Source organism: Ptychodera flava (genome assembly GCF_041260155.1).
Source record: "Ptychodera flava strain L36383 chromosome 23 unlocalized genomic scaffold, AS_Pfla_20210202 Scaffold_23__1_contigs__length_28996876_pilon, whole genome shotgun sequence".
Taxonomy (NCBI): Eukaryota; Metazoa; Hemichordata; class Enteropneusta; family Ptychoderidae; genus Ptychodera; species Ptychodera flava.
Window position 1 is genome coordinate 6,565,951 of NW_027248277.1, and position 14,676 is coordinate 6,580,626.

The following is a 14,676-nucleotide window of genomic DNA, read 5'->3' on the forward strand; positions in this document are numbered from 1 at the left end:
TTTTACATGTTTAATTTTAAAGGAAAAAGGTTTTAGTAATGATAATGATTTAGGATCATTGAATTTGTGCGATTATCAGTCATCACTTATGCACAAGATAAGAACATTTTATGACTGGTACAAATGTACTGTCTGAATTGAAAAGTCAACATGATGAAAATTGTGGTCATCATTGCGAAATTGATCTGCACGATGTATGGGTACGGATCGAGTTTAAGGAATAAAATCATATTATCGTTGCTGTCTTGCGAATAGATTGATCAGACCAGACAGATAATTGACCAAAAGGAAACGGCATTTACTGTTTTGGTAGTATTTATACATGTTTATCAACGCAATCTTGGTAGCATTTATACTATGTGTATCAATGCAATCTGTGCGTGTTTTATGAAGGAAAATGTGTGGTGTTCTCACAATATCGAAAAATAAGCTGTATTAACATGATCATCAAAAATAATATAAGACACTAAAATTGTTTTTCAAATATAAGCTTACAGCCGTCATTTAACTGTCTTTAGCAAATCTTAGCAGATACAAATTCAAAGCAAATGTGTTTGGAGCTATTATGAAAAAGGGTATACAGCTGACTGCCACTTTGAAACTATTTAAAATAAAACTTGTAAAATACTTTGTTCGCGCCACTAGATACAAAACTCTCAATTTGAAAGTCAAAAAGTTAATATCGGACATGTTGCAACCGCTGTGTATTGCTCAGGGTTACTGTTTTATGTTGGAGTCTTTTGTGTACTTTCCTTCTTCATCTCCATCTGCGAGACACTTGGTTCCAGGATCTACAAATGCAATACGAGGAACAATACAGAAGCGTTGAGATGCTTGCCGTTACTGAGCATGCGCACAACGATGAAGTAAAGCAGAGACTTTAGTCAAGTAATTATCAGAAAGTGAGGGTACTGTATTAAAATGAAAATATAATATACATTTAGTAATTTACAACATAAAAATGTTATTATCTTAAATTGTTATTCTAATCAGCAAACTGAAAATAAAAATCAGTAAACAATCATACTAAGCTTGGAATCGTAAATGCAAAGATATTTATTTTAGTCAAAATTTCCGGGAATTTCAAATTCAAACAAATGTCCCCTAGCCATGACGTGTTAACTCTGCAGAAAATTCCCAAATAATTTAATAGAAGCAATGATTCACAGGAAACAGTTATTCAAATTAGGGTATGCGTCATTATACCAAGCTTATGGGGGCGCTGCACCAGACACAGCATATTTTGCTCAAAAATCACTTTTTGCAAATATTCATTAAATTTTTATTAATTTGTTAAACGAAGATTAAAATTTTGGTTGTCAAGAAGTGTTAATTAATGTAAATTTATGCAAATTGCCCGATTTTCTGGCTGTTTTCCCTCCCAGTTTTGAAATTCCAAAGAATTTAACTCAACTCTGGCTGGATCAAATTTTCTGTAATTTTCACATTATGTTCTTTAAATGCTGTTTAACAAAACGACTATTTTGTTTGGCAATAAAGTTCTCACATTTTGAATAAGAGGCTTTTTAATTTTGCTTATCATGATTTTAATCATTTTTTTCAGTGTCAGTCTTTAAACCCCTCCCATTTTAGAATGAGGATAGATAATGCCAAATAAAAAGTCGTTTTTTTCTACATATACTCTTCTTTCAAGTGAAATATTGCATTTCAGAAAATAACGTCAAGTTTTTGACTTAAATTAATTTTTATCATTAATAGCAAAAGTAAGGTTTTTTGCCCCAAAGATACACCCACTTTACCCTTTGAGTAAACTACTGCTACCATACTAAACTTAAGTATATAGTATGAGGGGGTTTCCTTGTCATCTTTGATGGGAAATATTGCTTTGAAAAAAATCTGTGTTGGCAACATGCAGCTGCTCCTTAAGAAAGCTAGCTGTATGCAGTGATATTGATAAGGAGTTAATGTTGGTTGGCGAATTCTCCTGATTATTTAAAGGACCAGTAGCTGTCAGTTTTTGAAGTTATTTTCACACTGTTTAATTTTTGATGTTAACCGTAATATATTGTTCCATTCCGAAAAGCATGTTGACATACACAATTGACTATGTTGGCAAGCTAAACAAAGAAAGTTTCCGCATGAAATGTCGTATCAAACAAAAAAATAACCGCTACCGATTTGTCGATTTAAGTATTATTTACCAGTATTTTTCACCAGGTTAGGAATGAAGTTATTCCAGAAGGCACACTCTTTGGCTTTTAATGCTCGTTTGTTTGACATCGTCAGTGCAATTTCTTTGTATTGTAATCCGGGAACTTTGAACAGCGGCCAATCATTTCGTGCCTCTTCTTCAATTAAAGTTGCATCCTCTCTTGGAAGGTTTGGATTGCTGAAAATGTAAAGCATTATGTTGGTATAAAAAAACGTTTTAAGTGAATTAAAGTTTTCAGCAACGTGAACGCTCCTCACAATAGATGGAAGTTCTTCGTACCAGTAGAGACTGAGATAAATGTTTTAAAAAAATTCAATTTAGACGATTACATATGTGTCGTATCAACATGGGTATAATTTATGTTGCGTCAGACATGAGTGTCTCATGCAGCACAGATGACATGTCACAAGGAGCTGGCAATATTGGGTAATGACCTTTCTGTGATAAACCCATTCCCAGCATATAACAACTGGTACTAGAGTCAGTTTTCGGTTCCATTTTATATCACAACGTGCTCACATAACGACGTCCGTGTAAGGGTGCATGAGGGCGTTGCCTCCGAGTGAACACCGTGTTCTTTTGTATTCATTTTCGCCTAAACATGGTACCATTTTGGTAGTTCACTGATTTCCTTTTTATGTCACTGATGTCGTAAATCAAGTCTTCTAAGAAAGATGACTGATAATGAATTAGCAAGTCATACTATACGTAAATTCACTCGTATGTCTTATGCTTATGTTAAACGTGACTAATACAAAGATATATAGGGTAATATATAATAACATGCCGTATGTTTAATCGTAAATTTGAAAACGGTAATTTGAACCACTTCATGACTCCTGTTCGTCATTGTGTGAGCTAGTTTATTCTTTTCACCCCAAACTTCAGTTCATTTGACCTTGAGGATGACAGGAGGGTCGAAATTTATGTTTACCAAGTTTAGATAGTGCCAGTCCCTTCACTGATATCATTAGGATGTTACCAATGGAGATCGTTCTATGTTACACTTGAGTATACATGACTCAGTGTATATCTCACAGACTGCTACATACTGAATTGACATTATCTCATGCGTCAAAATTCTAAAGTTTTGATTTTTGATATATTCAGACAGTGGAAGACTTCCATGGTGTTTCCATGGTATTAAAAACAAACGGAATGTCTATTTCAGAAGTCTAGATTTTATTGGCATAGCATGCTAGTAGCGCTTGTGTGACGTCTGTATTTGTCTGCGATTCTACTCCTGCAGGTACTTTCCCTGGTTTAAGGTTATTTTAGATTCTATTTATTACGTAAAATATCTCAAAATCAGACTGCAATCAATAAAAATACGAGCAAAGATAGAAAAGGATAGGAATATAGGTATTAAAGCGAGTGTAAAAAATAACTATCGGAAAAGATTAAAAAGTCTGTCATCAGAACATGAGACAAACGCACAGAAAGTGATGACATATCCGTTCACGTTCCGTTTACGTGTGCAATGTTAGGCTCTCTAATATGGTCGTCAATATACGTAAACATACTGTATGTATATAAAGCATTTAGCCTAGTAAGTGTGTTAGCAAAATTGATGTTATCGTAAAATATTGATTTGCTCCAACCTACCCAGTTTTGGCAAAGTTAGTCCAATATTTCATCACCTTCAATGTCATCTCAACCTCTTCTTTAGATATAGTCCAGTTCAACCCATCCACAAAATGCCAACCGAAAACGAATGGTATGTCCTCTGCGTGCGTAGCTTTTATCCACTTAACAGGCCATAATGTCTTGCTTGGCACATGCGTCATATGGTACTTGTACACTTTGAAACCGGCCTTAGCATATGCGCGCGCTGATGCGTCTGCTGGGCATATGAAGTAAAAGTCACCGAGTTGTTGGCTGAGAGCGTCACTGTAATCAAGGTCCTCGAAATCGGCGTCATCCCAGTTGATGTACATGAATTTGAGTGCGTCCTTCACAGCCTGGCTGGTTTTCATTCGAGTACCGGGAAGGAGACTGCTCATCAAAGCCTCATACACGGTTTTGTTCATTGTTAGCTTGGGCTCGTTCCACATGTCAGGCATTGCTAATGCAATGAAATACATCCCTTCGTCTGCCAAGTTACCCAACATCAGATCTAAACCCGACTTTGTGAAAGCCATCTTTTCAACAATACGCGATGGATTCTCAATCAAGAAATAACCATCAGCCACCGGAGGAAACACAATATTAGGAAGTGTTTGGCCGATTATGTTTTCAAGTGTTTCCTGTGAAGAGTAAAATTTATATTGATGACATATTGGATATAAGTTGCAGGACTTAACAAAGAAACATTCAAATATTAGTTCATCCAAATGAAAGGAAGGTGCACAGAAACAAAGAAAAGGTTGACGATGAACGGATGTGGGAATAGGAGGGTTGATGAATACAAAGAACTATGGCCGGAAGGACGGAGACACAGACATACAGACTTTCAGACAGACGATCATGCTGATAGATAGATAGATAGATAGATAGATAGATAGATAGATAGATAGATAGATAGATAGATAGATAGATAGATAGATAGATAGATAGATAGATAGGTAGATAGATAGATAGATAGATAGATAGATAGATAGATAGATAGATAGATAGATAGATAGATAGATAGATAGGTAGATAGATAGATAGATAGATAGATAGATAGATAGATAGATAGATAGATAGATAGATAGATAGATAGATAGATAGATAGATAGATAGATAGGTAGGTAGGTAGGTAGGTAGGTAGATTTATAGGGGCTAAATATAGATTTTCTAGTCCATCTAGAGTAAACCGACAATTGTTTTCATCAGCTTAAGATGAGCCCTACAATAATTATGGACTGAAACGTGCTGTATAGCTTTCCTCGTCTTTATAAAGGGAAAGTGAAGACACAGTGGGAGTGATATTCTGCAGCAGTCGCTGTATGGGTACAGACAAACACAGTAAAGTGATTATCACCTTTGTTTTTGTGATGTCCGAGAAATCTTTAAAATTCTCAGCTGGCAGAGTACGGAGACATTGAATCAACTCTTCGGTTGTTTCTCGCTTACAACCTACCAGTTTACCAAGTCCATGAGCCGTTTTCCTTTGCATACTTGTATCTGTACTGAAATACCCCTTGATAAACACATTTGCACTCTGATATTGAATGAGAAATAAAATGAATCTTTAAATATATACAGGTTGAAATTAGATACTCATTAATAAATTAAATTCGAATGAACTGCCCTGTTTTCGTAAAAATTGTCCAGGACCTGAAATTCTCTTAAATACGAAAGTGTCAGTGGGTCCCTCATAATTAAAATATTGTTGATTTGTACTTGTTAAACACTTGATCACAGAAGCACACTGTAAAGTGTTAGGTTATACAGGACTTTAACGTTTGAAATTACTAAAATGTGAAAGCAAATGAATTAGTTTAGCTTGTTTCTCGAGCATACAGCACTTTTTGCCGCGAAAGAAATTAAATTGTGTTAAAAGCATTTATGAGATTATTATCTCAACGTCTTGCTGTAGTGACAAGTCTGCGTTTTAACAACAATGCATTTCAATATCGTGTAGTTTGTCCCACCAAAACAAAAGCTATTTTATGGAGCGACACTTAAAATGTTGAAGAGATATTTAAACCACAGATAACCGGTAAAGAACAATGTGGTTTTGGATACCCTTACTGTGACTCTGGCGATCAGATATAACGGTAGAAGTACATCGCGTTTGTTGGCAAATTATTTATACTCTCCACGTAGATCCGTAATATCGAGTACACAATATAATACGACGAGCAAAAATAGCAGGTATTTTGTGTTGATTCAACAAAAATTCAGCGATATAGATTGAACGAATTTCCTCTCATTCAGCTATTATTACATTTCCCTCCTAATCCTTGTAAATAGTTCAACATTCACCACTAATAATCATATGTTGAAGGTCAAAACCATTGCGGCCATCTAAAATGTAAAATATCGGCAATATGTTACGTATTTTGTGTTTTCTAGTACCTAACTTTGCATAGTGACCCCCGATTTTTATTCTTGATTTGGTACGAAATTGGTAGAAAGTTTCATCGACTACGTTTAAGCAAAAGTTTAAGTCTTTCACTTTACCTAGACTTGGTTAAAGTCTTTGATTTGTGAATGTTTGAGTAAAGGTGAACGCGAAGATTCGTGTTCTGTTTTTATGTGAAACGTGTGAGTCGGGTCAATGCCATGTGTACGCGACACAGGGGATTTTCACCGGACAATAACTCACTACTACGCAGTCTCATAGGTTACGCTTTCGATCACTAGGAAAACATGACCCGAGCTGCCAAATTTCAAATATGTTTTTATGAAATAGAAGAGACATAACAGAAACTGATGCAAACGGTTTTATTTTTTTTAATTCACCAACTTGAACCGAGTCTACATATTATCTTGAGTTGATACTTAACACGAACTGGATCTGTACCGCCATGCAGGCTTTACATACCTGCATTATAACCCTGTGAAAAAGTCCGTGCATCAAGGGAGACAGCAACATGTATTCACAACTCAATGACCCAGCACTGTTACCGAAAAGGGTAACCGTGTCTTTATCTCCGCCAAAAGCTGTAACATAGAAGTAAAAAGGCACGTTGTGTATCAACTTGTGAATAGTATTATAATAATAATAATAATAATAATAATGATAATAATGATAATTTATTCTTAAAGCGTCTATATCCGCTATGATAAAACGTGATCAAAGGCTTTAAAAATTACACTGCTATTTAATAATGTAAAAGACACAAGTAAAATTAGAAAACTTCACAGCTAAAAGAAAAATATGATAGTGAAAAAAAATTAAAATAAACATAACCAACACTACGCACATCAACTAATCTGGTAAACTTATATCATTTATATTAAAAGTTCATAAAAAGATAACTAAAGGCTAATTTTTAAAGGTGCGTTTTAATGTTTTGATTTAAATGAAGAGAGAGTAGAGTGTACGCTGTAGGGTGTATAGTATCATCTACAAAAACAATTTGTGCGTAACGTAGAACAGGACACGGTTACTCCACACTTGCTTGCCCGCTTCGGTTAGAGTAACCGTTAACAATCATAGTTCAGTACCTTCTATATTGTCATGAACCCATTGTACAGCTGCCATCTGGTCAAGTAGGCCATAGTTCCCTTTCGCGTGTTCATCGCCTGAAAGAAGAATAAACGTATAAATACTGAAGTAACAATCATGAAAATGTTCAATTTTAAAAACGATAAATAAATAAATAAATAAATAAATAAATAAATAAATAAATAAATAAATAAATAAATAAATTCATCAGCCTTAAAGTGTACATCATTGGTTGCTATTTTTGCTAGATACCAGAGTGATATCACGTTTCCTGATCGCCCTGAATGGATTAAAGTCAGATTTGGTAGACAGGTATTGTGTGCTAATTTCAAGAACCGATTTGATTTTGGTAAGTGTTGCATATTGATGAAGTTATGAACTATCATTTTTTCATATAATGGTTTAATTTGCTATGGAGACAGCAATGGCAGTGTCACATATTTCAAAAAAAATGCACAAAATTTCATGAAACTTTTCACAGATGGGAATCTCAGAACATTTCAATGATTCTGTTAGTGTCATGCAAATCATCTGCTCATTTGCATATTTAATGAATGTTTCTATTTGGTGATATAACTCCGAAATTCCTACACCAAATTTGATGTTACCTGCTAAAGATATTGAACTCATAGATATCTAACTGCACTGAGAAGCATTTGGCAGTGTCAAGTTAATAAATACCTCATTTGCATATTTAATGGAGTTTTGTAATTGGTCAGATAACTCAGAAATAAGTGCACCGAATTAGATGAAATCTGCTGCAGGTACTGGTCCGACAGATATTTGACAGTGTTGTGTGGCATTTAGTAGTTTTAAGTCAATTAAGCGTTCATTAACATATTTTATGGACTTTTTTGTATTTAAGTTGTTTTATTGGTAACATTTTCTTTAGTAACAGTAACTTAAATTAAAATGAAGTACAGTGCTTAGCTATCTACAATTGTGTGTAAAATTGAAATCCATTTGCTGCAGTGTCTCTTTAATTTGTCTTTTTCCAGATCTATTTCGTACTCTATATGGTAGTTGAATTTCACTTGCAACATAAAAGCTGTAAAGTGTAGTTTACTCTGTTTCATTTTCATGGCATAGATGTGTCTTTTGGCTAACAGTAGCAAGTGATTATGAATGTCAGAGTAACCGTCAACACCAAAGAGCACTTCATTTAAGTTATGTCTCGTGAACAAACTGAGAGGTTCCTCGAAAAATGCGTGAAACTCGTTCCAGAAGGTCTCAGTGATTTTACAGGTGTAGAAAAGATGATCTAGTGTCTAGAGTGGTGATTGGTCCATGCCTCTTCTGGATAGATCGTATTTAGTGTACAAAATATGATGAAGAAGTTTGAACTGGAATTCACGTGTTTTTGTATCTATGGCTACCTTAAATGGTAAGCTATATGTGGGAGACCATGGTCCAGTAAAGTCATATTCTCTTTCGTAATAGCGTTCATTAATTGGACTTAATTCCTCTTTACTGTAAATGGCGTTTCTGATGCTCTCCCTCGTAACTTTAGGGGAGGGTTGAAAGTTACATTAAAAAAAACACACTTATATATTCGTATTCATCTTTGAACACTGGCTCAAGCAGCAATGGTTTTGACCACTTAACTCTGATACATTTAATTGCTCCATAAAGAAGGAAAACTTCGTTCCCATGGAGGTTTTTGTTGGCTAACTTTTCCCATGACTGATACCCCTCCTTGGTAAGTAAATCAAATATTAATTCAAACCCTTTGGACTATAGACAGAATTCCCTCCAATTAGAACGTTTCTGTTGTTCAAAATTGTCTGACAAGTGATGTCAATCTCAGAGCCATTGACCACGACATTGCAGGCCGACCAGGATTCAAGCATTGCTTGGTAGAATCTCGGTAGGAGCAGGCTGAGTGAGTTAATATCGAAGTTACACTTGAAAAGGTAGTTTCCACGCACAGATTTTAGGTGTTATTGTGGTCATTCTCATGACGTAATTAAGTTATGATAGGGCGAAGGTTTTCAAAATCTGAACTTTCCGTATCACTGTCAGGGGTCTCTTTTTTCTATGTTCCGAGAGTTTCTTCGATGTGCTTGAGTGGTGTTGCATAATTGAGAGTGGTGTTTAACTCTTGGTTATACGAGATGTAATGTCCTGCAATTTTGATCGGTGATGTCGGCCATTGGATGCCGATGTTTTTTTATGTGACAATGGATCTCCTTGTCTAACCCCCCTTTCAATGTTAAAATATCCGGTGCTGAAACCATTGTTCATAATGCAACTGCTCAAGTCTGTGTAAAATGTAATGAACCATTGTTTAAAGAGTGGGCCGAACCCATATGTATTTAAACATTCCATAATGTAATCCCATTCTAAACTGTCAAAGGCTTTTTCAAAGTCTATGCAGTATTCCCGGGAGGTCGTTTTCGTCTGTATGCCAGAACATTTCCTCTATCAGCCTGATGTAGTCACTTATATCTCTGTCTTTGACAAAGGCGATCTGCTGACAGTTAATGAGGCTAGGTAAAATATTTTTAGACGATTGGCGAGACATTTTGCAGCTACTTTAGCGTCGGCGTTGATGAGTGGAATCGGTCGCCAATTTTTGATGTGTTTGGTGTCTCTCCCCTTCTTTTCTATTAGTGTAATCACACTTTGTCTCTGGGAGTTGGAAAGACTCCCATTGTCAAACCCATAGTTGAGGGAATCAACTACTGTTGGCCCTATTGTCGGCCAAAATGTTGTGTAGAATTCTGCTGGCAATCCATCATTGCCAGGGGTCTTATTTCTAGGCATCATGGTGAGGGCGCGTAAATTTCTCATTAGCTGAAGCCCAGTTTGGGGATGTTGTCATTTTTCAGGAAGTGGTGGTCAGTTTGCGTAAAATAGTCATGACACCTCTACTATTGTGTGTCCCATGAGAATGAAAACAGTCGCCTGAAGCTGAAGCCTGTGATGACCAAAATTTCTTGTTATCCGACGTGGTGTGTTTTTCCTAAGAAAAACAATATTTGGCTTTTTGTGTTTTAACCATGTTAACACCTTCTTTCTTTTCTTAAATTCCCTGAGACCTCTACGTTAAGTGATAAAATATCAATTTCTGCATGTTTGATGAAATTGGTATATTTTAAAAGCATACTTACTTCATTTCTGTTGGTTGTTACCTATTTTTGGATAGAATAGTGAAGAACAAGGATAAAAAAGGACATGAAGAGAAAAACAGTTTCTACTTAATCTAATAAAAAAGTCCTGACAATAGTTGCAGATAGTTGTTGTCGCATGACTTGAGTGAAGATGATGTGGCAGTGTAGCTCTCCAATCTGGTGGCCGAATGTTCATGCAGTCGCATGGGTGGTCTGAGGCATGGTTCTTAAACCACATCGAGTGTTGGTGGTGGTCCTGAGTACATGACTCCGTCCGTGTACAGCATTCCATTCCGGAAGATTGGTTTCCTTCTGTCCATGTAAGCTTGCGCCATGGTCTTGTGGTACAGGCGTTTTTTCTTGTAATCTGCGGGGGGTAGGTCTTGTTTGATGTAGATTTCTGTTCCGACTAGGCCTTGCTTGGCCCTGCGTAATATATGTTGACTTTTCGCCAGTAGATTGAATTTCACAATGACAGGTCGTGACCGATTGTTAGTGATGATCCTGCTTACTGGGGCTCGGAAGGCTTTTTTCTATTCTGTGATCACTTACTTTGAACTTGTCCATAAGCAATTGTCGGGCAACCTCCATTGGCTTTTCGTTTCTTTCTTCTTTTACACCGTGGAAAAGGAGGGAGCATTCTCTTAGTCGTCGTGGTTCGGGTACTGTCCTCCTGAGTGTCTTTTAAGTCTTCTGTAAGTTGACAGACTTTCTGTTCGAGAGAGGCGATCCTGGTTTCATTGTCATCGGCTTTAGTAGCAGCATAGTCACACGATTTCTCGAAGTCGTTTTGCCTCTTCTCGAGTTTTGTTACTCGATCTTCGACATCTGATAATACCGAGAGTTTGGTTTTGAAGGTGGAAACATCTGCTCGCAAACTTTCCAGGCTTCTGTAGAGTATTTACATGGTGATTTTATCTGGAAAAGGTTCTTCCCCGTTGCTGGCCTCATGTTCATGAGGGATGTCGCTTTGGTCTGAAGCAGTTTCAGTGAACACTGTTATGCTTCAGATCCTATCGCTGCCTGAGTGCGGTTGAATTTTCGGCATTTCGGTCTGCGAGGTGACTGGGTATTCACGTGAGTTATGACTGCGTATTAGTACCCAGACTTTCTGAGATGACCTGAAAACTGTGGCAGATTTTGAGAGCTGAAGGGTTAACGCACTTGCCTAGTTGTACATGGTCTCGTGACTCATATTTTATGGACTTTGTAATTAGTGGTGTAACTCTGAAATTATTGCACCAAATATAATGAGACCTGCAACAGATATTGATCTTACAAATGCTTAATTGTCACGTAAAGCACAGAGTTGTGTCAAGTTAATTTAGGGTTTATTTGCATATTTAATGAAATTTGCAATTAGTGATATTACCCAGAACTTAGAGCATTATATTTGATGAAACGAACAACGGATGTTGATCTGCTATATATCTAATTGTTCAATGAAGAATTGAGCAGTGTCAATTTAATAAATCAACATATTTGCATATTTCATGAAGTTTTGTAATTAGTGATTTAACTCCGAGAGTACTGTGCGAAAGTTGATAAAACCTGCTATATATAATGATCTGACAGATACCTCATTGTCTTTGAAGCGTACTACTATGTAATGAACCTGATGTAAACCAAGTGAGCACATTCAGTCACGACATTTGGTAAAGCTCTTGAAGCAAAAACGATTTTCAGCGTCTGAGATTTTTGCAAACCGAAAATTTTATTTTTCCTCATAGAGTTCACACATGGTGGCGGCCATTTTGAATATCGAACGGTAAGTATCAGGCATTTTGTTTCTCTTGTAATAAACTTTGCACGGTGACCCCTGATTTCCATTCTTGATAGGTAAAAGAATTGCAATTCCGGAAAATTTTGGCAAAAGGTTAGATATTCCACAATCGAAGCTCATACTATCTTAAACAAGTTAATCAGTCACATATAATGGGAGGGAATGTCGACCCCAGATATCATCAAACACACACAAACACACATTCCATAGCGTTCACCCTACCTGTGGACAGGAAGCCTAGTGGACCAAGTCGGTAATTGAAGGTTACAACGATGACGTCACCAATTGCAGCTAAGGCTGTGCCGTTGTAATAACAAGTACCAGAACCCTTAATAAATGCACCGCCGTGAACCCATACCATTACAGGTAGCTGATCTGTCTGAGAGTTTAAAGGCCGAGCTAATTGATCATTTGGATTGAAGTGCTTTACAAACGATATATCGGGATAAGCACGCACTGATAATGATAGGACACTGTTTGTAGTCAAAAGTCAATCTGTTCTCAGCATGGTCTCGCCCTTGGGCCGCTATGTCATATAGAGAATACATTTTGACCTGTTTTTCAGGAGAGTATCTCGGCGACATTGGTGGTCACGTTGACCTTTGATTTTTGTTATTGATTTGGAAAAAGAATGGTTAAAAGTTTAATGGACAAAGTTTGACCAAAAGTTTGTATTTCTATTATCTTTCTACTTAAGTCTCCATGGAGTAGTGTTGGCGAGAATGAAGACTTTGACCAATCAAGACTTTGATCCAATTAATGGCAATTGTAAAGTTTGTACTTTGTTACTGAGCCGCCCATGTTACATGGCAAAGTCCCAATGCTCAAACGCATAGCAGGTTTCTCATTAGAGCTGCATTTGTTTCATAGCTCTAATATCGCAACAACTGCAGACTTGCTGATTGTTATCATTTTCCGCCCAACAAACTGTTTAAAAGGTTTCATTTGAAGAGTTCGAACGTAAATACTTTACGTACTCAGCTAACTGACAAATCTACATCGGGTCGTGACTTTGCTTGACAAAAACCTCCTTCATCACGTAGTCTTTCAAGAATTTTTCAAGAATTTTCTCGTACTCAGGTGTGTATATCCAACGTGATAAATTTGTCTTGAAAAAAGTCGATTGTTTTATATCTTGTTAGATTTTGAAAAACACCCAAGTATATAACGTTAAAAAACTCACTTGGTGTGTCACAGGTACGTATACGTTCAGGAAGAGACAATCCTCGCTCTGTGCCTCTGTCAATTCTTCAAGGGGGTCCAGATATTGAATACAGGCCGACCCAATGCTCGTTGCCCGATACACCCCATCCCAGCCCAATTTCGACTGAGGTGGACGAAATCTCAGGTCACCGACTGGTGGTTCCGCGTAGGGTATACCTTCATAAATGTGAATGGTGCGATTGATGTTTACGTCCGGGTGCCAGAATATCTCGGACTTGCCGACCAGTTTTCCCAAAGCGATTTCAACCATTGGATCGTCAGAGAAGACTAAACACAGGACAGCCAGGAAGACAGAAACACAACAGTGCGCCCTATTGGAAGCCATATTTTTGCCTCCTTAATATACCGTGTATGTCTGCCCTTTGTCCCTTATATAGGGTCAGAAACAGGTTACGCAGTCTTAGTTTTAGTGAATGCAAGAGCCCTCCACTCATACATGATTCGCAATTCATGACCCTCTCGTGCAGTGTGATTCCGTACATGCATGCGCGAAACTTTCATTCAAATATATACCTATTAAAATCAGCGAAAACATTCTTTTCCTCTAGCTCTGGACCTGCAAGATTTCAAAATCATTGCCTCTGCCAATTTTGTATTTATTAGCTTTCTCGCCAAAGATATCAAGATGCCTATACCCAAGGTGAATCCATTCTTCGTAGTTAGGTATCAGCATGGTTTTATTCCTTGATAAAAAATCATAAGACTACGGTAAATGTACAGTAAGCAATTTCAACGTGTTTTTTGTTTAGCTCAGGTTCCTGAAACTGCCATATGGAGGATATCACATAATCATGTAATGTAGTTTTGAACGCCATCTTTCGTTCGTCTCATGTAGATCTTTGAATAGGCACATTTCGATAAAATATAGACTAATGACGCTTTCTTTTTTGCTTTTAAGCACGACTTGGTTAATAAAACAGATATTTTGCATCATTATTTTGGCTATTATGTAGACCTCTGCTTCCCTGTTTCGGGAAAAAAATTGCAGAGGTTGAACGTCGTAGTTTGAACTCTTAGGTCTACACATTGGGGCTGATGTGCAGTGTCTCGGAAGCTGTTATCCGATTGGTTGGCTGACTGAATTATACACTATAGACTCCCCGAGTAGCTGTGACTAGTGATAATCGACCAATGAGATATATCCTTGCTAGCCAGCTGCACACATCAGCCAAATTCAGGGGGTTCGGGCACTCGCTCGTGTTCGGGGAACTACTCGACTCAGCGGAAAAAATCTTCGATCATATCTTGAGGGGAAGTATGTTGCCTGCGGTAACAACCTGTT

At 37.1% G+C, this 14,676-nt stretch overlaps 1 protein-coding gene across 1 annotated transcript; it reads right to left on the reverse strand.

The window, feature by feature from the left end:
* Nucleotides 1-717: 717 nt before the first annotated feature.
* Nucleotides 718-13,719, reverse strand: LOC139124357 (fatty acyl-CoA hydrolase precursor, medium chain-like). The gene is made up of 8 exons (XM_070690498.1): nt 13,354-13,719; nt 12,393-12,549; nt 7,274-7,351; nt 6,648-6,766; nt 5,139-5,318; nt 3,779-4,419; nt 2,163-2,350; nt 718-791 (listed from the first exon to the last, which is right to left on the reverse strand). The coding sequence occupies exons 1-8, from the start codon at nt 13,717-13,719 to the stop codon at nt 718-720; spliced, it is 1,803 nt and encodes a 600-aa protein (XP_070546599.1).
* Between the last annotated feature and the right edge of the window lie 957 nt (nt 13,720-14,676).

What these genes read in the sequence shown, in the direction of transcription:
- LOC139124357 (XM_070690498.1), bottom strand. Translation starts at nt 13,719, where the DNA reads ATGGCTTCCAATAGGGCGCACTGTTGTGTTTCTGTCTTCCTGGCTGTC. An exon ending in ACTAGGCTTCCTGTCCACAG is followed by an intron (nt 7,352 to 12,392) that starts GTAGGGTGAACG and finishes TTCTTCTTTCAG; the next exon opens with GCGATGAACACGCGAAAGGG. An exon ending in TTCACAGGGTTATAATGCAG is followed by an intron (nt 5,319 to 6,647) that starts GTATGTAAAGCC and finishes ATTCAATATCAG; the next exon opens with AGTGCAAATGTGTTTATCAA.